The sequence below is a fragment of the Carex rostrata genome, chromosome 9 (genome assembly GCF_964058835.1).
Source record: "Carex rostrata chromosome 9, lpCarRost1.2, whole genome shotgun sequence".
Lineage (NCBI taxonomy): Eukaryota > Viridiplantae > Streptophyta > Magnoliopsida > Poales > Cyperaceae > Carex > Carex rostrata.
In genome coordinates, this window is record NC_135926.1 from 9,008,153 (window position 1) to 9,028,040 (window position 19,888).

Consider the following 19,888-nt stretch of genomic DNA (forward strand, 5'->3'; position numbering starts at 1 on the left):
GAGAAAATAGAAAACGGGTTTAAAAGCGGGTGTGAGATTCGGATCCACTAATCAAGCGAAATAGGTTGAAATTTAATCGAACGGCAGCGCAGGGCATCGAACTCAATTTGAGTCCGATGGACATCGGACCCAAGCTGCTCCCCAGGATTCCTAGCGATGGAGGTATTCTTAAGAAAAAAAAAGAATATATCGAGAGTATTTATGTAAATTTGAAATGTTGCTCTTGTCAAATTCCATCTTAGGGTCAGAATTAAAATCACAAGCGATAATTAAGAAGTCCTTGTATAGACGATATAATGAGAAATTTTTTGTCATAAATAGAAGGATCTTGATAACAATCTTCGCACCTTTAATCCCGCAAAAAACTCCGCAGAAACTTCCAAAATAATCATTGGGGACCTCTCAATTATTAATAACGGCTAGTGTTTAACTTGAAGCATTAAAATATTTATGTTAAATTTATAAGTATTAATCCCTATGCAATGATCTCTATTTATGAAATAATAAATTAATTCATCAATTATCCCAGCACAAAATTTCTTTTTTTTGTATTGTCCTCCGCACAACTGGAGATCATTAAATAAACAATCCTCTCACCTAATAATAAATACTTGTCAATTATCCCCGCACAAAATTTTTTTTTGTATCGCCCCCACACAACTGTGGACTATTAAATAAACAATCTCCTCACTCAATAATAGATACTTCTAAAAAATAATGATAAATACTTTATGTTATATGAATAAATAGTTATCAGAAATAATTACAATTTTCAGTAAAACATAGAGGTGTAAACGGATATGGATAAATACTTTATCATCCCCACTCTGTATTCGCTCCGTATTTGAATTAAACGGTTACGGATAACTGCGGATACGAATACGGATAGTTTTTACATAACCGTGCCTGTAACGAAGCTATTTTTTCCATTCTAACACGAAGTTCGTATTGGAAATAATACCTGAGTCCTAGGAAGCGTATCCTCTGCAGAGTCGTAAGCTGCAAAGCTTTTTAATCTGGTCCGTTTGTTTTTGATCGGACATACTAGATCAAATTTTGTCCGAATTAAAAAATTCTCAAAATTTAAATTAAAAACTACAGAGATCTAATCTGATCCATCCGATCAAAAATAAACGGACCAAATTAAAAGCTCTGCAGTTTACGACTCCGCAGAGGATACGCTTCCTGAGTCTTGAGGCCGAAATTTTTAAATATACCATAGTTTCAAAAAAAATAAACCAAACAACCACAACTTCTGAAAATTTCCATTTTTGACATGGCCGCATCCCGTAGGTGCGACCACCTCTTTTTGGGCCGCATCTAGGGATGCGGCCACCCCCTTTTTTTTTTCCCGTTCAAATTGAACTGCACGAAGAAGAGAAAAAAGCAAAAAAAAAAAAAAAAAAAAAAAAAAGGTGGCCGCATTCCCTAGATGCGGCCCACAGAAAAGTGGCCGCATTTTGGGAATGCGGCCATGTCAAAATTCGAAATTTTGAGAGAAAGTGGTGGTTTGATTTTTTTTTTTTTTTGTATAATGGTATATTTAAAAATTTCGGGTCTTGAGGGGAAGGAAGGATTGATTCGTAATGTCCGTCGTAACACTTGAGAGGTATACATCGCATGAAAACAGATTATCAAGTAGAGAAGGGGGGGAAATAAAATTTTGAAAAAAGGACATTTTATTTGCCTTATTTGCTTTCTAATCTTCGCCTCCAAGTTATCCCTTCTTCACTAAGAAACTAGGGTTTCTGCCTTTCTGGGAGCGGCAATAGCGATAAGAGGGTTGAGAAGAAGAGACGACGTGGGGAAAAGACCGAATGTTAGGGTTTCTGACAAGACATGAGTAGAAAGCGGGAATGTGAGAAAATGGATCCCAAATTGAAGGATAGAGAAGAAGGTTCGTTCCGGGAGAGGGATAGAAAGGTGTTCAAGAAAAAGGAAGCTATAATCGCTGATAAACGGCGAGAGAGGGACGAACAGAACCGTGATTCGAGCGAGGAGCAATCGGTGTCTGGAAAGAGAAAGAGAAAACATGTCAAGAAGGAAGATTTCGTGCAGTTTGAAGGCGATGGTGACCTGTTCTCATCGGTATGAAGATTTTCATTATTTTTCCATCGTTTCTTGGTTTTAAGATGTAAAATTGTCGTCTTCCTTGATGTATTATAGGGTTTTACTGCTGTATTGACATGGCGAAAAAAATAAATTAATTTTAAGATTCTTCTTTTTGTATTTGTTTATTTTCTTTTTAGGACAAGGAGAAAGACGAAGTCCTGAGTGTCAGAAAGTGGAGCGCAAGAAAACCACAAAATCAGGTCTCAGACCTACAAGGGTCTTCCAGTGAAGCAGTGACGAATGGAAATTCTGGGGTAATTTAAACTAACAGTAAAATTTTTAGTCCTTTGAATTATTAGCAATTGTAGTATTCCTTGAACAAGTCTTGAAATTCAGCAATTGTTAATTATGCTTTCTTGATTAAATATTTAATATCCCTTTTTTTACTTAGAAGATTCATAAATCTGGAATGAGGGCTGCAAAAGCAAAAAGAAAGAACTCAAATGAAAACATGGATGCCACCAGTCTGGTAATTAATTGCTTGTACTTTCAAGATTATAATTTCTCTAGTCAGTTCATGCGCCTGTCTCCAGGGTTTTTCATTTATCTCTGTTTTTTTAATCTGTAGAAAAAGAAAAAGACTCCATTGAAAGGAGATGATGCGCTTATGTGTCACCAGTGTCAAAGGAATGATAAGGGCAGGGTTGTCTGGTGCAAGTTGTGTAAGAAGAAGCGATTCTGTATTCCATGCATAGAAAGATGGTTGGTTCTTACAGTCCTGTTTTATCTTAATTCTCTTTCTTTCCCATAGAGATAAAGCTTACAATGGGGTTACCAATTCAAATGAGCCATCACAACATAACTAAGTCTTTGTTACAGCAGTACCAAGTTAGACCCTAAATGTGCTGTGATACACCACTGGTCCTCAATTTAACCCAAATCAACCATAAGTTACTTTCTGTGCATTCAGACACCTTTACAAGGCTAGGTAAAAAATGGAAGGCTAAAACCCGTCCAAAAGAATAAGGCAATAAAAGTCACTGTAAACAAGGTGGAGGGAGAAAATAACAAAACCACTGCACTTGTGCACTGTGCAATACACTTATGTTTTTTATCTTTCTTTTTTTTTACACCTTTTCTTTTTGAGATAGGTATCCTACTATTCCAGAGGAGGAATTTGCTGCTAAGTGCCCGTTCTGTCGCCACAATTGCAATTGCAAGTCTTGTTTGCGCATGAAAGGCCTTCCTGAGGTTTATTTTTGTTAAATTATAATTTTAAACTCTTTATGTTTGAAGCTGTTATTAACATGCCTTTGCTCAACTTAATACAATTTAGCTTCTATTTTTTTTTTTTTCAAATTACATCCAACATTTCATGACATCTGCAGATGAAACCAAACATTTCATGACATCTGCAGATGACATCTTATGTTTGACATTTTTTCTGACAATTTTAATTTATAATTGCTTCAGATTATTGCGGTGAAAATTATTACCTGTTGAAATTTTTGATATACTTGTTTCTTACTAGAAGATATTTTTTCCTAAATTCAAACTTGGAGGATCTAAATATCTGGCTTTTGGTTGGAACTTGTTTTGGCATTCAGATGAAATAACAGGCCAATTTTGTCATTTTTATTGAGTTCATTTTTTAAGGTCACTTTTTTTTTTTGCAATTATGGCAAATGCCCTTTTTATTGTTCCAAATACTCGTTGGTGTTTTTTAAAGTACCTTTCATCTAGTTGCTACTCAGATCCTTTTCTTTTCTTTTGTTTTTGAAATGTAGCCACAAAGAAAAGAGATTTCAGAATCAGACCAGTACAGATACTATTGCTACATATTACACCTTTTACTGCCTTGGCTCAAGGAGTTCCAGGGAGAACAACAGGCAGAAAAAGAAATAGAAGCGAAAATACAAGGTTATTATAGAAAATCTTTGTTTATGTGTTGCTTATAATAATCTGAACTCCTTTTCTCTCTTCATTATATATCTAAAATGTTTGATTTGTAGGTATGCCTGTGAGTGAGCTTGAAATTCAGGTGGCTGCTTACTGGAAGGATGAACGCGTGTATTGGTATTGACAAATTTCCTTTCCTTTCTTTTGTGTACTTGTAAAAGTCCCTTCTTTGTCTCTACGGTCTTGGGGACAATAATGATAGAAAAGAACTTTTAGAAATGAGGTAGTTAGAATAATTGATTCTAACTCACTTACACTCAGTTTGGTTCACAAGAGGTGAAAGAAGAGCAGGAGGGGAGGTAAAGGAACAAAGAGGAAGGTTACTATATTTTCCAATCTATTGTTTGGTTCATCTTGTTTACCTCCGTTATACCAATTCAGCAATTAACAAAATAAAAACTTTACGTGGTTAAAGGAGGTTAAAAGAGTAACATCCATTAACTATCAGGGGTGGAACTAGAAAATCTTAATTGGGGGGGGGGGGGGCTGAAATTTAAAATTCACAATGCGGTAGGTGAGATTTGATCTCAAGTCCTCACACTCACAAAGTAGAGCTCTAATCACTGGAGTAACAAGTAAACATTTGATATTTTATGAGGGGGCTGGATTATATAAAAAGTTTTTAAAAAATAAAATAAAATAAAATTTTAATGTACATAATTAAAATTTTAAAATCATAGGGGTGGCTAAGCACCCCTTGGCTAACCTTTAAATCCGTCCGTGTTAACCTTATGCTCCTATTAAACATCCAACCAAACAAGAATTGGTCATGAGATTTTCTTTCCCTCCCTCTACTCTCCATCCAAACAAGGTGTTAGTCACAAGAAATTGCCTTTTTGTAGATTAGGATCCTTAATAAAATCCATTGAATCATCCTCCCTCCAATCGATCCTTGAATTTAATTGTTCTTCTCCCTGCATTTGTGGCATTCATTTAGGCCACCACAGCTCATCTCCGCCACCGCTTCACATTTCTGTAGCTGTCAAAGGCGCCAACACCTCAATTCTGCAATTCTGCTGCCATCAAGCACTTCCATGCTGTCACCTCCATCCATAACTTCACTTCCGTATTCACAAGAAACTGCCGCCACGTTGATTATATGCCTTAGTACAATCCATTCAGTCCTTCCTCCCAATCTGTCCTTGCATTCAAATCATTCTACCTCCAAAACTATCCTTGCGTAGTCTTGTTCTTCTTGTCAAGATATGAATTAGGATTTGTGCTATCGTTGGGATTCTGATATGCATCTTAGTTTGGAATGTCTCTCTCATGAATATCTTTTTCTAGGTAGCACATCTCTACTTTCTCTCTGGCACATCTATTTGGTATTATTATCAAAAGTCTGTATTTGGTATACAAAGAATATAGAAATTTTATTATAGTAGTAGATATTTTTCTATAAGAATATGATGTAATTCACATATAAACACTTAGGGTATTGTCTTTGGGTGATAGAAAAACTTTTGATAATAATAATTATTTTTCAGTTTCAATTCTATCTATATCTTGTCATAAATCTTGCCATGGTATCAGAGTTATGACTCAATAATCTTAGTTGTCTTGTTGTGGTGTCCTGTTTTGTAAGTCCCCAACTGTTGCGATACCGCTGATTTACTTTGGATTGGTTGCTGTAATTGTGTTGCTTCTCTTGTGTTGCTAGTGCGGGGAAAAAGGGGGGGGCGTCAATCATGACAAAGAAGAAGAAAAAGAAGAGAACAAATTTATTTGATGTCATAATTTCTGTTCAGTTCTTAAAATCTGATATGTTATAGCTTTTTCGGACTAGTGATTAATAAACAACTCCAGTTGATGCGCTTAGTATTTTTGCCTGGTGAGTTGTGTAATGACTCGAGCTGTGAGATTTTCCTAAGTTTCTCTAGGGGCCACAACAAGGTCATTTGATCTTTAGATTTTTGTTATTTGATAATTCAAGTGAGTTCGAAAGGGGAGGTAGCACTGTTGGCTAGGAAAAAAATCCTAGAACTGTTGGTTACCCAAAGGTCGGGAGTTTGATTTCCTCTCACGACTTCGCAGCCTCTGCAAAGGTAGATAAATCGAGTGATTTCGTAAATCAGAATCTTTGAGTTAAATAAAGATGTGGGGAGATATGACTCATGGATGTTCCAACATCTAATGATAATTGTCAATTCCTCTTGTTAAGCTGCTTAGTCAGTGCATACACCAAGTCGCGTGGGTTGATCCTTTTGGACCATGCCAAAACCATTTTTGGATTAAGTCTGAGTCGTGATACACTGGGTCAATTTTGATTAAAGATTATGCCTATGTGCATTTTTGCTAGGATTTGATTTTCAATTTTTATTTATGCTCCAATTTTTGATAATTTGGTGAATTGGAATTTTGGTGATTTGGTGTCTTGTTGCTTGGGTGATTTGGTGTTTCAGTTTAATATAATTGGGCATTCTTTGTGAAATGGTGTTCTGAGCAATTGTGATGGTTCTTGTGTTGTGGTGATACCAACTTTGGGGATTTGGTATTAAGGTGGACAATAAGGTAATGTTATGGTTGTGTTAGACTTTGCCTAAGTTGGATAAAGGGTTTAAGGATACAAGGTTACATGGCAAGTAATCATACACCTCGAGGATGTGAAGAGTAATTTGTCAGTCAAGTTCGACATCGACAATGACTTACATTTGAGAGCAACCATCAAGATGTTTAGTATTTTAGATAATTTACAAAAGCACTGACCACTTCTCGACATGACTTTCTAGTGAAGCATCGACAATGACTTGCATTTATGAAACGATACATCAAGAATATGATGCCGAAGCTCGATGTAGAGAAATTAGAGGTGTTTAAGAAACACATCGAGGGAGCTACTAAATTGCTTATCTCTATGCTCAACTAAATTGCTTATCTCTATGCTCAAAGTCTTGCTGATTTTTGTTGGCGAGAGCATGTAAGATGGTGTAGTGGTGTTTGCGTACTACAAGGATGGTGCCGTCAAGATCGTTGTTTTTGGAATCAGGGCGAGCTAGGGTATCAGGATTTGTGCTCAAACGAGGTTTGTGCCTGATTTATTCATAAAAAAACAGAGAAAGGTCGAAGAAGTGAGAAAAGAAGAGGAAGAAGAATAGAAGGAAGCAAAAGAAAAGAGCAGAAGAGGAAGGAGACAATACCGTGACCACAACATTACAGTCTTCAGCCGTAAAGACGTACCTTATTTATATACAACGATAGTAGATATTAGAAGAGAGATGAAGCGAAATTACAACACCCACATCCAAACTTGGAGAGTCGAGGCAAAGTGAAAGGCGGTGACTAGATCCATCAGAGAAAGCACCTGCTCGGATGAAAAATTAGCAAAACGGAGGAGCATCGAATCAGAATGAAGAGCAGATGACGAGATTCTCTAATCAGAAGCACCACTCAGACATAAAAATAAGGAGTGAGACAGAGTGGTGGAGGTGGGATGGAGATGGCGGAGGAAAACGAATTGTCTGGTCGACTCTCAAAACTGCTATTTCTTTGATCGCTAGAGGAATCGCCTAGCGATATCCCCGAGGAGGAGAGGCGATATTATCGGTGGGTATTCCTTTTTTCTTATCGGAGCTCCCCCTCTGCAATTCTGCAGTTCTCAAGCACATCATACCTCAGCTCTGCAATTCTGCTGGCGTGCGGCACCTTCATGCCTCTCTCTACCTCAATCTCTATATATTCACTGCCGTTTAGGACTTCTGTGCCTCCACTTCTGCAGCTCTTAAACATCACTTAGTCACAGGAAATTGCCACCCTGTTAATTAGAAGCCTTGTTATAATTCATTTTATTCTTCTCCCATTTATTCTTGCATTCAGTCCTACCTCCCAATTATCCTTGCATTCAGTCCTTTATGGAATTTAATTAGGCCACCTCAACCCCACCTGCACCTCCCCTTCAGCAATTTTACAGCTCTCAAGCACATTACACCTCAGCTCTGCAGCACTGCTGCTGTCAAGCACTTTCATGCCTCCGTCTCTACCTTAACAGCTTCACTGCCTCCACTTCTGCAGCATCATCAAGCCTGTGCAGCCTGCTCCATTTTCCCATTACAAAACAATCTCATGCTAAATTGAAGAGGAGGTAGCTCGAAACAGTTCCTTTGGACAGGTACTAACACTCAACTGCATATTTAAGGAGAGAGAGATAGCAAGGTAGATTGATAGATGGGATATTTAGAGAGAGAAACAGAAAGATGATGGATGATTGCGAGAGAGATCAGTTAGTTTTTAATTCTTTCAAACATCATAGAGAGTTTTTTATTCTTTCAAACGGCTGAGAGAGAGAGAGAGAGAGAGTGAAGAGTTGGTGTCTTTGATCAGTTGTTACTGAGTTGTTCCATAATAAATTGCAAGCAAAGAACGAAGGAAATACTGGATACCTATATGTTTACAAAATTCTAATGAATAACACTGTATGGGGGATTTGGGGAAAACCCCCTAAACCACACCCCAATAATCCCATAAATGCTTTTGAAATATGGACCACACAAATTGATAACTGTTTTAGTAATGTAGTATAGGTACTGACTAAAACCCAAGGATAAGCTATACATTATACAAGGTATTATCTCGTACCACTTGGGATTGTACAAAAGTGTTTCACATCTTTAACACCCCCTCTTAAAAGAAACTGAAATTGGGGAGGCTTAGTAGTACATAAAGTGAACATTAATGAAAAAGAGGTACACTTGAAAAGCTTGTGGTGTTAGTTACATCCATAGGTTTATGCCTTTCTTTTAATTAGTGCAGTCTAGGGATATCATTTGAAACTGGTTCTTTCCATTTCTTGTACAGTGATAGATGCCGGACGTCAATCATAGACTTCCACCGGAGCTGTCCCAAATGTTCATACGACCTTTGCTTGCAGTGCTGTGCTGAGCTCCGTGCTGGCTGTGTACCAGGTGGAAAGGAGGTGGAGATCCAGCATTATGAAGACCGAGGCAAAAAGTACATCTTCGGTGAAGTCTTGACTGGAAGTCAAAAACATAATAAGAGATCTTCCAGAAGTCAAGCTCCCCAAAATTTCCATTGCGAGGTTGAAAGCAACAAGGATGAGAACTGCAGCTTTAATTGGAAAGCTAATGAAAATGATAGTATCCCCTGTGCACCAGAGGAGCTTGGTGGTTGTGGCAATTCAATTCTAGAACTGAAATGCATGCATCCTGAGAAATATCTTTCAGAGCTTGAGTCCAAGGCCGACAATATTGTGCAAGAAAAAGACTTTTCACGATTTCTCTTTTCCACAGATCCATGTGCATGTTTCAGCAGCTCAGGGGCAGTACAAAGGGAAGTTCAAAATTTAAGACGGGCTGCTGACAGAGAGGGGTCAAGGGATAATTATATATACTGCCCGACTGGTACTGATGCTATGCAGGATCACGGGTTAGCCCACTTTCAGGCCCACTGGGCAAGGGGTGAACCAGTAATTGTGCGGGATGTGCTGGAGCAGACATCTGGGCTCAGCTGGGAGCCGATGGTGATGTGGCGTGCACTCAGGGAGAGAGCTAATGGCAAGGTTGACTCTGAACAGTTCTCTGTTAAAGCCATTGATTGTCTCGACTTGTGTGAGGTTAGTTTCAACTTTCAAGAGTAGATACTGTAAATCATGACTTACAATAGTGACGTGGGTCTCTTTTTACTAGTACCAATGCTATTTGTTACGGGTATTGTTTTGGTGTAAGGGAGAAATAAGTGAAAGCGTAAAAGGCACTAAGACATTAAGGTGTTGCTTTAGACTTTAGGTTTACATGTACCCTACATACTACAGTGAAAGAACGTTGTTATAGTTCAGTTCAGGTACAGATCGTATCACCTTTATTGGTTTGTTTTATATCATCTGCTGAGTTGATTACTAACAGATATGTACATTACGTGTTAGGTGGAGATAAATATCCACATGTTCTTTACTGGGTACGACAAAGGGAGATGCCACACTAACAATTGGCCTGAGATGCTGAAACTGAAGGACTGGCCACCGGCCAGCTCATTTGACCAGAGGTTGCCTCGGCACGGTTCCGAGGTTATCACTGCCTTACCTTTCCCTGAGTACACTGACCCCCGCTATGGCCCGCTGAATCTCGCTGTCAAGCTTCCGGAGGACATCATCAAGCCTGATCTGGGCCCCAAGACTTACATTGCATACGGCTTAAGAGAAGAGCTTGGCAGGGGCGATTCAGTCACCAAACTTCACTGTGATATGTCTGATGCAGTATGTCATATAACTCATGTTGTTGTTTTGGTTTTTAGTTGCTTAATTTCTTGGCTCTCTTTCACACACACAGTCATTTTCATCTCATGTACCATCAGAGCTTGGGTGATGCAGTGATGCCTGGAAAGTTCGTGTCAAATCAAACATGACATGCAGTGTTTTTTTTTATCTCTAATGTTTGTATGTTTTATTGATGGTCTAATATATTTTTTCAGATTAATATTTTGACACATACGACTGAGGTGAAGCTTTCTGAGTACCAGATGGAAAAAATAATGAAACTAAAAAAGAAACAACTAGAGCAAGACTTGGATGAGCTACAGATTCATGCACCTCCAGTTTCTAGAAATTCAGAAGCAACAGATACAAGAGAAAATAGTTGCACAACAGTCGTATCATCAGCTCAAGGTCAGGAGGAAGCAACAACCAGTAAGAGTCCTGTGGGCTCGACCAGCCAGGAAGAGATGACCAACATTTCAGACCAACAGATGGAGCCTAACCGACAAAAGCTCGATTTGGTCAGAATAAATGAAGAACTGATAGAGGCTGATAATGCACATAACGGGTCCGGCAGTTTGGCCACTTTTGGACCTGGAGAGACATCTGATGAGGGAGAAACAAAGGTTGAATATGGAGGAGCGCTTTGGGATATTTTTAGAAGGGAGGATGTGTCGAAGTTATCTGAGTTTTTGATGAAGCACTCGGGGGAGTTCAGGCACATTTTTTGCAACCCTGTCAAACAGGTAAAACTTATAATCACTGCACCAGTTGATTTATACAGGTGGTGTGTGAAATTGTCAATTTGTCATTTTTGTTTCCTTAACGTGAATGACCTCTCTATTGTGGCAATGCATGTGTATTGGTTTACTGTGACTTGTTGGTGCCAAGTACCATCAGCCCAAATCCGAAATGTTAAATTGTCAGTAATTTATCATGTTTTCTAATTTAAGAACAAAGAAGTTTTTAATTGGCAGGTTTTTCACCCAATCCATGACCAAACCTTTTATCTGACTACTGAGCACAAGAGGAAGCTGAAAGAAGAATACGGTGAGTAAATATTTAATTTTATAATCAGTCTTTAAAACCTTCTACTTTGCATCAGTCCTTCACGGCTGCTGTTTTGTACTTTTATAAGGCTGCTTATTTAAGTCTACAATCTCTCAGTTAGTCGAAGGGAAGAGGATATATGCACAAGTCAGTGTTTCAGTGAGAACTTATGTAAATGTCTTTTCTAGTTAGACATCTTATTTCTATGCCTTTTACTTCTAATTTTACAGGAATTGAGCCATGGACTTTTGAGCAAAAGCTTGGTGAGGCGGTTTTTATACCAGCGGGTTGCCCTCATCAAGTCAGGAACCTAAAGGTATGATCAATGGCGACTTTGCTGAAATTATTATCAATTTTATACTATATTTGAGCTGAAACTGACACACTACATTTGCATTAATTGAGTAGTCCTGCATAAAGGTGGCACTTGATTTCGTCTCCCCTGAAAACGTACGAGAGTGCATACGGCTGACTGAAGAATTCAGGCTGCTACCATCTGAGCACAGGGCAAAGGAAGATAAACTGGAGGTACTTTATTAAACCTTAAATGGGTGATCACACAAAACCCCTCAAGAATTATTGTTCCCCAGTAATAACTGTAGAACATAGTTTCGACTTTTCCCTTTTCACCCCCCATGGCCCCATCTATCCCACCCCGTGCCCGGATTGGTAAACTCGTTACTTTTATTAATCTGTTTACCCTTCTCCCTTGCTCCATTCTCAAATGGTCATGTATCCAAGAGGGCTTTTGGGAACAGTAGACCCAACAAATTGCTTTAATTTATCTTCATCGGAGGTGATTTTGTGATTTTATTTAACAAGGGTGGATGTTGTTTTCAGGTTAAGAAGATTGCTCTTCATTCTCTCGGACATGTGGTTGACTACTTGATGAAAAACAGAGAGCAGTAGCATTAACTAGCCAGCTGAAGTCTTCTGCTTTGATTTTGTTATGTATTATATTTTATTTTAATTATTTTCCTGCTGTGATGCATGTTTTATGTCAGTATTAAAACGAGGCCAATTTTTTTAGCAAGCATAATTAAGAAGTAAATTTGGTTAAATATATTTCTAGACCTTATCTGTGGTTGGGCTTGTTGTTTTAATATAATTAACAATCAAACAAAACACATTATGCGTCGCCACTAATAATGAGCAGTTCCTGATAAAAATGCATCAATAGATACTGTCGCACCTCAACTGTAATATGGCTTGTATACCGGTGTCTCAACTTGTCTGGTACATGGGAACTCTTATGTGCCATTTATCATGTTATTATAATACTGTTCCAATTAATCTTGATGAGAATATGAGGCTGGTATTTTCATGATATATATTGAAACATTGAATAAAAAAATAGTTAATTGGTCTAAAAAAATGTGCACATAACTTCTCGGGTGGTCTTTAAATTTGGTATGTAACACGTACATTTGTTAGGATTCAGAAAGTTGTTGTAGTATAATTTTATTTTATAAGAAAATTAAAAGTAAAAATATTTATAAAAAATGAAAAATATAAAGAATAAAGGTGCTAATTTAAAAATTGGGAAAGAAAGCTGTATGATATTGTATGGGAAAATGAAGGCCTCAACCAAAGGATTTGCTACCGTGATTTTTATTTTTACCCTTTTTTAAAAATATTTTAATAAAAATAACCAAGATCTGATCAGAATTTTAAAAATACCCAAACCGTGAAAAAAATCAACGGTTCTGATTTTTAATTCAAAACCGTAGAATAAATACACGGTTCTGATTTACATTTCAGAACTGTGGATTTATTCCACGGTTTTGAATTAAAAAATCAAAACCGTGGATTTTATTTGATGAATGGCCGAGATTTAGTCTAAACAGAGACGATTCGACTTCTAGCATTATTTATGGGTGCTTTTAGTAGTACAGATTCGTAGAAAAAGTATTTTGTTTGATTTTCTTTTCGGAAAGCTGGCTGCTATAGCATAAATAAGTACAGAAGGTAAGACAAGCCGCGGCCGTAGCATAAATACGATTATTTATTTTTTTAAATGGATTCAATTTCCTTGGATAACCTCAAAATATTTCATAATTTTCATACCTCTGTATTTCTAAGTTTCTACAATGAAACAAAATATTTGCCAAAATATTAATGTATAACAAGATGGCTTGATCTATCTATAATTCTACATACATGTATATTATTTTTCAAATTACAAATGAGTTTGCTAACCGAAAAAGACTATTATATTAATATAAAAAAAAATGCCAGGGGCCTATGTAGATACTAAAATATGCTCATTGATTTATGGTAGATTTCATTTTCTATACAAAGGATGACATTAATTGAACATTCGAAACATCAATAATTTCTTACCAATCCAAATGAAATAATAGTTGAACTAATAGTTGTGTAAATACTACCATAGAGCGATAAACTACACTAAACAAAAACTATAAAACTAAACTCAAACATAATAAAACATAACATAAATAAACTGAACTAAAACTATAAGAAAGAGGGGGGGTGGGGTGGTGTGGGGCTTCACCGAGAGAGAGGGGGATAGAGAGGGGGGGGGTGGGGTGGGGTTTCACGGAGACAAGAGAGAAGAGACAGAAGAGAGGAAGAGAGACAGATTTTGTTCCGCCAAAAAAAAAAAGAAGGCAGAACCGTGGATTTTTTCCACGATCCTGAAATTTTATTCAAAACCGTGGAATAAATACACGGTTCTGAATTTTAATTCAAAACCGTGGAATAAATCCGCGGTTCTGATTTGTAAATTAGAACCGTGTATTTATTCTACGGTTTTGAATAAAAAATCATAACCGTGGATTTTTTTCACGGTTTGGGTATTTTTAAAATTTTGATCAGATCTTGGTTATTTTTATTAAAATATTTTTAAAAAAGGGTAAAAATAAAAATGTCGGGATTTGCTATGACATTCTCCCCCTTTATCTTAGTTGTGATAAGTTTAATGAGAGATGTGGATAGCTGAGCTGGTAATTTGGGGATTTCTTTTCTCAGAGAAGAAAATTTACCTTCAGTTTAATAAAAGGCTTCATTGGAAGAAAGAAAAAAAGTATATTTATTCAATTGTCATACAAATTAAGGAACGCCTTTATTTGACATGAAAAAGCATATTTGTTAATTTAATTTTTAAAATAAAGTTAAATAAATAAAAGTGATAGAAACAAAGATGTTAAGTTTTGAATTGGATATTGAATATCATGGTATTTTTTAAAAAAAAAAATTAATTATTTTAAAAGTTTATATAGACTATGAGTTCTGTGCTAAATGGTCTGACAGGTTGACAGCGGTCCACTCTATAACAAATTCATAATGACAGCTTCCACCGACACTAAACCCTGTCTTAATGCAGAAAAAAACAAACAAAACATTGTCGACAAGAAACTAATTTATTACGAGTAACAGAGCGGAGATCGAAATTTGTCGTTAAGAGGTTCATGCTAGCAAGCTTTTAAATTAAGGTAGAAATTATAACATAGTAAACATAATTAGTAAATAATAAAATTTATAAAATAACATATAAAAGTACAATTATATAAGATATAAATGAGATTAATTGACTCCATTCTTTTCAATTGAATCCAACCCGTCTTTGAAAACTGAACACAATTGGTAAATACTATGAAATCAATCATTATTCAAACTATAATATTTTTTTTTTCAAAAATTTATAAAATAACACATAGAGTTAAGCACAATTATCTAACTAAATCTGTCTCTGACAAAAAAAAATAGTAAAATGTACAAGGCATTACAGAAATAATCGTCATATTTCTTACCGAGACGGGTTAATTATAACTAAAAATTTAAATAACGTTTATCGTGTCATAGCAGAATGGTCGAAAAAGCGACACTATTGTCATATTGCGCTACTATAATACGCTGTAATGCCAATAGTGCCATAGCTTTTATGGTCCGAAAATACTAGCACCTCTATAGCGCGCTATTTAGAACCCCGATTATAACCATATATATATAAGCAAGAATATGCTTGTATCATAATGTACACAAACCAAAAAGTTCACTCGCTTGAACTTGTGAATCTAAAATTTCATTTTCAGCCCTTAACTTGTTATTCTTGTGACGTCAGTTAATTAAGCGAAACATTATTATGTTGATTAAATTATATCACATGAAAGATAAGATGGGGATTATATTCCAAGTTTTAACACTTTAGAACCAACATTATTCCTCCGAGTGATGTTTAAAATGAACTTAAGATTATTAAGATGGGTGACGAGCTTAACTAAATAATTTATTTAATAGGCTTTAAATGATAAATTTAAATTATTAAAATCGATTTGTCATGTTTACAAGTAATATTTATTAATATTTAATATTATTTAGTGTAAAATGAATGCTTAATTGTTTGACTTTATACTAAATGAATTCAAAAGTTTTATAAATTTGAAATGTAAATATCGGTCTCAACCGTTTATATTCGTCGTTTGAGGTTGATTAAATAATTTTTAAAATGAACTTACTATTTTAAAAATATATGTTTTTTTGTTCTGCTTTTATGGTGCCTCTACTAGTTGATAATTATGTTGGATATGAATATGTGATGTATTTTTATATAGAACCAAACAACGTAATGGTATATGAAACGGTTTTCTTAAAAGTTGAAACAAATTTCTTCGACTTCTGCAGTTTAATTAAACAGGTAACAATTCAAACCTGCATGTTTAAAAGAAATTTACTGGTGAGGTCAGTATATAAAGCTCTGATTAAATGCAATTAATTTGAGGCTCTAAAGTCTAAAAATCAGCTCTCTTGTTGCAAAATTGATAAAACTGACAGCTACTAAAGGCTGAGAATGATGCTTGGCCTCCCTTTGGCTAAAGCTTGCCTCCATTGCAAAAGAATAAAGTTCAAATTTTTAATAGGAAACCTCCCTAAAGAAACAAACCAACTCATCATTAAAAGTTTAATTCGCCACTTTATATGTTGTCATAGAATGTGTAATTTTCATAAATACCCAGAAAAATTATATTGATTACTAGATATTTATTCAGTAAATTAGGAAGAAAAAAAATTTCAACACATAAATACTTGGAAGATTTTCTCAGTACTGGAAATAGTGCATGCTATTGAAAAGGAATTGGTGCATGCTATATATGGAAAAGTTCAACCTTTTTGTTACTGGAAAGTTATACAAGGGCATGTAAAAAAAAATGTTCTTAATAAGACAAAGAATTTGTTTTTGAAAACCCTTAAAGTGGGTTAAAAGAAATCCTGCTACTTATCTTGATTCTCAAGTTTCATTTCTATTTGCCAGCCAAAATAGTCTCTCCATTGGTAGCAAGCAAAGCACCAAGTTCCCTTAAACTCCTCGTATATATAACTTGCATGCCTCCCTTAAGTCCTACCATCTCATTCTCTTATTAAAAAAAAATATAGACAGAGAGATAAAAGGGAAACACATCTTGAGAGAGAGGTAGAGATGGCCAATATGGGTTTAAAACCAGCGGCCGGTTTTCTACTGTTTCTGAATTTCTGCATGTATGTCATCGTAGCAGCGATCGCGGGATGGGCAATCAATGTCGCAATTGATCTTGGCTTCAATATAGGTAAGCTAAAACTGGTATTTAAGTTGATAATGATATGCTGGTCTAGACTATATATATAGGTAAATATATGAATGGATGAAAACTTGTTCAATGAAGAAATTAGTTAAGAAGGAAATTATATCAATTTATAACAATTTGGTAGTTGGACAGAAAATTAATGTAAATAAAATGTTGAAAATTTAAGTCTAAATGTACGGACTGGTACGTAATATTGTAAATGGAATGTGATCTCATCATATACATTTTTTAAAACATGTATTAATTGAGGTTTTGTTTTATAACTTGTAGGCCCTAATGTAGCAGTACCGGCACAATTCTCTCCGATTTTCTTCCCAATTGGAAACGGCGCAACGGGATTCTTTGCTATCTTTGCTCTGTTAGCTGGAGTAGTTGGGGCGGCATCTGCAATTGCCGGTGCCAACCACTTTCGGTCTTGGAGCTCAGACAGCCTCCCGGCAGCTGCCTCGTCAGCTGTCACTGCATGGGGCCTTACTCTTCTTGCCCTGGGGTAATTATTATAATACTCATCAACACATTTTTTTGTTTATTATATAACCATTTGATCGGTCATGTATGAGATTATCACATCAACTTGATTTGGCTTTTTTTTTTTTTTTTGTGGTTTTAGATTGGCTTGTAAAGAGATTGTTCTTCGTGGAAGGAATGCAAAGCTGGTAATACTTTTCTTCCATCTTGTCATAATATCAGAGATATTGAAAACATGTTATTTACTGTACATATATAGCAATTATATTAATTCCTTTGCGATTCAACGAATAATTAATTTCTGTATTTCAGAGAACGATGGAATCCTTCGTCATCATTCTTTCGGTAACACAACTACTATACATCATGGTAATTCATGGGGCAGGAGGAAGTGCACGAACAAGAACAAGAGGATAAATCAAAAGAATTAATGCATTTCTGTGGATGGTTGTGAGATTGGTTTGCACATATTTATTAAATATTATTTTTTTCAAATTGTTTTATTGTATATGATGTAAATTTCAATTATGTTTTATGGTGTTGAGTGTGCTATGTATGTATGGTTTGGATTTGGTCTGTTTTAGTGTGGTTATGGCAATTCATTGGTTCGCTTTATAAAAAGTATTATATATTCTTAGCTTTGTTTTGTAATTCCTTACATCTCAAGGCATGTATATATGTTTAGAATCATCTTTATATTTACAGAACCAAACATTCCGTCAACTTGTTTTATGATCAAAAGTGGCATCAAGTGGGAATGATTATTACTGAAATTAGAAATTAGACTTTAAATCAAATTGTATTTTTTTGAGAATGGCAATGACAAGCAGACAACTTTTTGCAATGCCATCCCATCCATTTCTTTAATTTGAAAGCATTCCCCTTGTTTACTCATTGTTTAGTACCCTTCTTCAAGCACATATCCGTACAATTTCATCTATAGCAACCTAGGGATCTTTACTGCTGCTTGGTTTTATTGAATAAAAAAAAATGGTGCATTTTATGTTTTTATGGAATGCTTCATTATATATGCTGATTTCATATCCTCTGCATTAACTCAAAAAAGAATCTTTTGAGTTAATGAATATGGACTGTCCGATCCGCTTTTAGATCTGTGTGAACTAGACCCATACTATTATCAAGGATTCAAGGGACCTCTGAATTAATTATAAGTTGTGGCTAGATTGGCTCTATTTAAAATCAAACGACCGAAATGAATTAACTCAAAAATGCTCTTTTGAGTTAATGCATACGATGCGGACTCAAATATGCTGGGCTCATTTTTATTGAAACGTTTATATATTTTTAATATTTATTTTATCTGATAGTATTAGGGTGTAAACGGATACGAATAATCCACTTCGTATTTGCTTCATATTCGGAGATTATCTGAATCCGGATTAAACAGATACAAATATCTTTTGTATATGGTGAAATGATGATGGATATGGATACCGATAATTTCATGAAGGTGAATATCAGTATCCGTATCCACAATTATCAGGATCCGAAATTGCACTCAACCGGCTCCGACTTTACTGCTCTAGATAGAAGTTGTTATATAATTATCCCATAATCATTTCAGTCTTGGTTGTGGAATAAATGATAATACAATATGGTTTCCAATTTAATATTTTTTTCGCTAGTGATGGTGCTACAATAGCGATATTTTCCTTCCTTTTTACCTCAATTTCTTTACTTTTCATTCTTTTCCATTGAAGATTTTAGCCCGTGAATGTAGTATACTTTTAGTCTCTATTAAAGTGCACTTAAAGTGTATAACTCAATTATCCAACAATTATTCATTTCATATTCGTATTTGTAGATTATTCGCTCCGTATCCGTATCCGTTTAAGACAAATTTGATTTTAAATTTTAATAATCATTTACTATCCGTATCCACTCATTAAAAGACGGATACGGATATGATATTAGAATTATCCGCTCTGAATCCGCTCCGTTTACACCCCTACTGTTTAGTATATGTTTTAGTTTAAATATTTATTTTCTTTTTGGTACATGTCTTTATTCCTGGACCAATAGTATATATAAATATAAGATAATAATGCTCTGTCCGCACACGTAAGACATAGTTTACCTGATAATGTCACATGTACCGATGTACGTTCCACATCAATAACTCCGCACGTTTCATAGTACCAGTAACCCCCAAATTTTAATGCTGTCCTCTCTTAATTTCTGTGAGATCCAAATCCTGTTCAATTGGAAATTTGGAATTCAACAACCTTTCTACAAATATTTCAGCGGCCATGCTGGGTACTTTGCCAGAACTGGGTCCATCTAATTAATACTAGCACTTGGATTAATTTTGGGGAATCAAGGAGTCTAATCGCAGGTTTTTATTATCGTCACTATCACCATTAATTAATTTTGGGATTTATTAGCTTTAACAGCTCATTACTCTTAGATAACACCTCATTTGTCAATTACTCATTAATGCTACATTCATCAGGTATTGCCGTTTCTTAGACGATTATATGTTTTCTATCTGTGTTTCTAAAACTAAAACGAGTCCCTATATGAACCACGCTATATGATCCGACACAGCTTGTTA

General features: G+C 35.6%; 2 protein-coding genes across 4 annotated transcripts; both read left to right on the forward strand.

Moving 5' to 3' along the window:
• The first annotated feature begins 1,715 nt into the window (after positions 1 to 1,715).
• Positions 1,716 to 12,339, forward strand: LOC144559886 (lysine-specific demethylase JMJ29-like). 3 transcript variants are annotated; one of them, XR_013513281.1, is made up of 14 exons: positions 1,716 to 2,088; positions 2,250 to 2,366; positions 2,504 to 2,581; positions 2,681 to 2,814; positions 3,204 to 3,303; positions 3,840 to 3,972; positions 4,065 to 4,128; positions 8,803 to 9,577; positions 9,887 to 10,216; positions 10,432 to 10,959; positions 11,177 to 11,263; positions 11,494 to 11,579; positions 11,672 to 11,791; positions 12,104 to 12,339. XR_013513281.1 is itself a non-coding variant. In XM_078309041.1 (14 exons), exons 1-14 carry the CDS (start codon positions 1,840 to 1,842, stop codon positions 12,170 to 12,172), a joined length of 2,856 nt encoding a protein of 951 aa, XP_078165167.1. In that variant the 5' UTR covers positions 1,719 to 1,839; the 3' UTR covers positions 12,173 to 12,339. The 3 variants fall into 3 exon arrangements, 2 of the variants coding, with proteins under 2 accessions (XP_078165167.1, XP_078165168.1); XM_078309041.1 differs by having other exon boundaries at positions 1,719 to 2,088; positions 11,191 to 11,263; XM_078309042.1 differs by having other exon boundaries at positions 1,719 to 2,088; positions 2,507 to 2,581; positions 11,191 to 11,263.
• A 4,273-nt stretch (positions 12,340 to 16,612) lies between these two features.
• LOC144559458 (membrane protein PM19L-like) lies at positions 16,613 to 17,964 on the forward strand. The gene is made up of 4 exons (XM_078308484.1): positions 16,613 to 16,827; positions 17,116 to 17,335; positions 17,456 to 17,501; positions 17,626 to 17,964. Exons 1-4 carry the CDS (start codon positions 16,701 to 16,703, stop codon positions 17,728 to 17,730), a joined length of 498 nt encoding a protein of 165 aa, XP_078164610.1. The 5' UTR covers positions 16,613 to 16,700; the 3' UTR covers positions 17,731 to 17,964.
• The last annotated feature ends 1,924 nt before the right edge of the window (positions 17,965 to 19,888 follow it).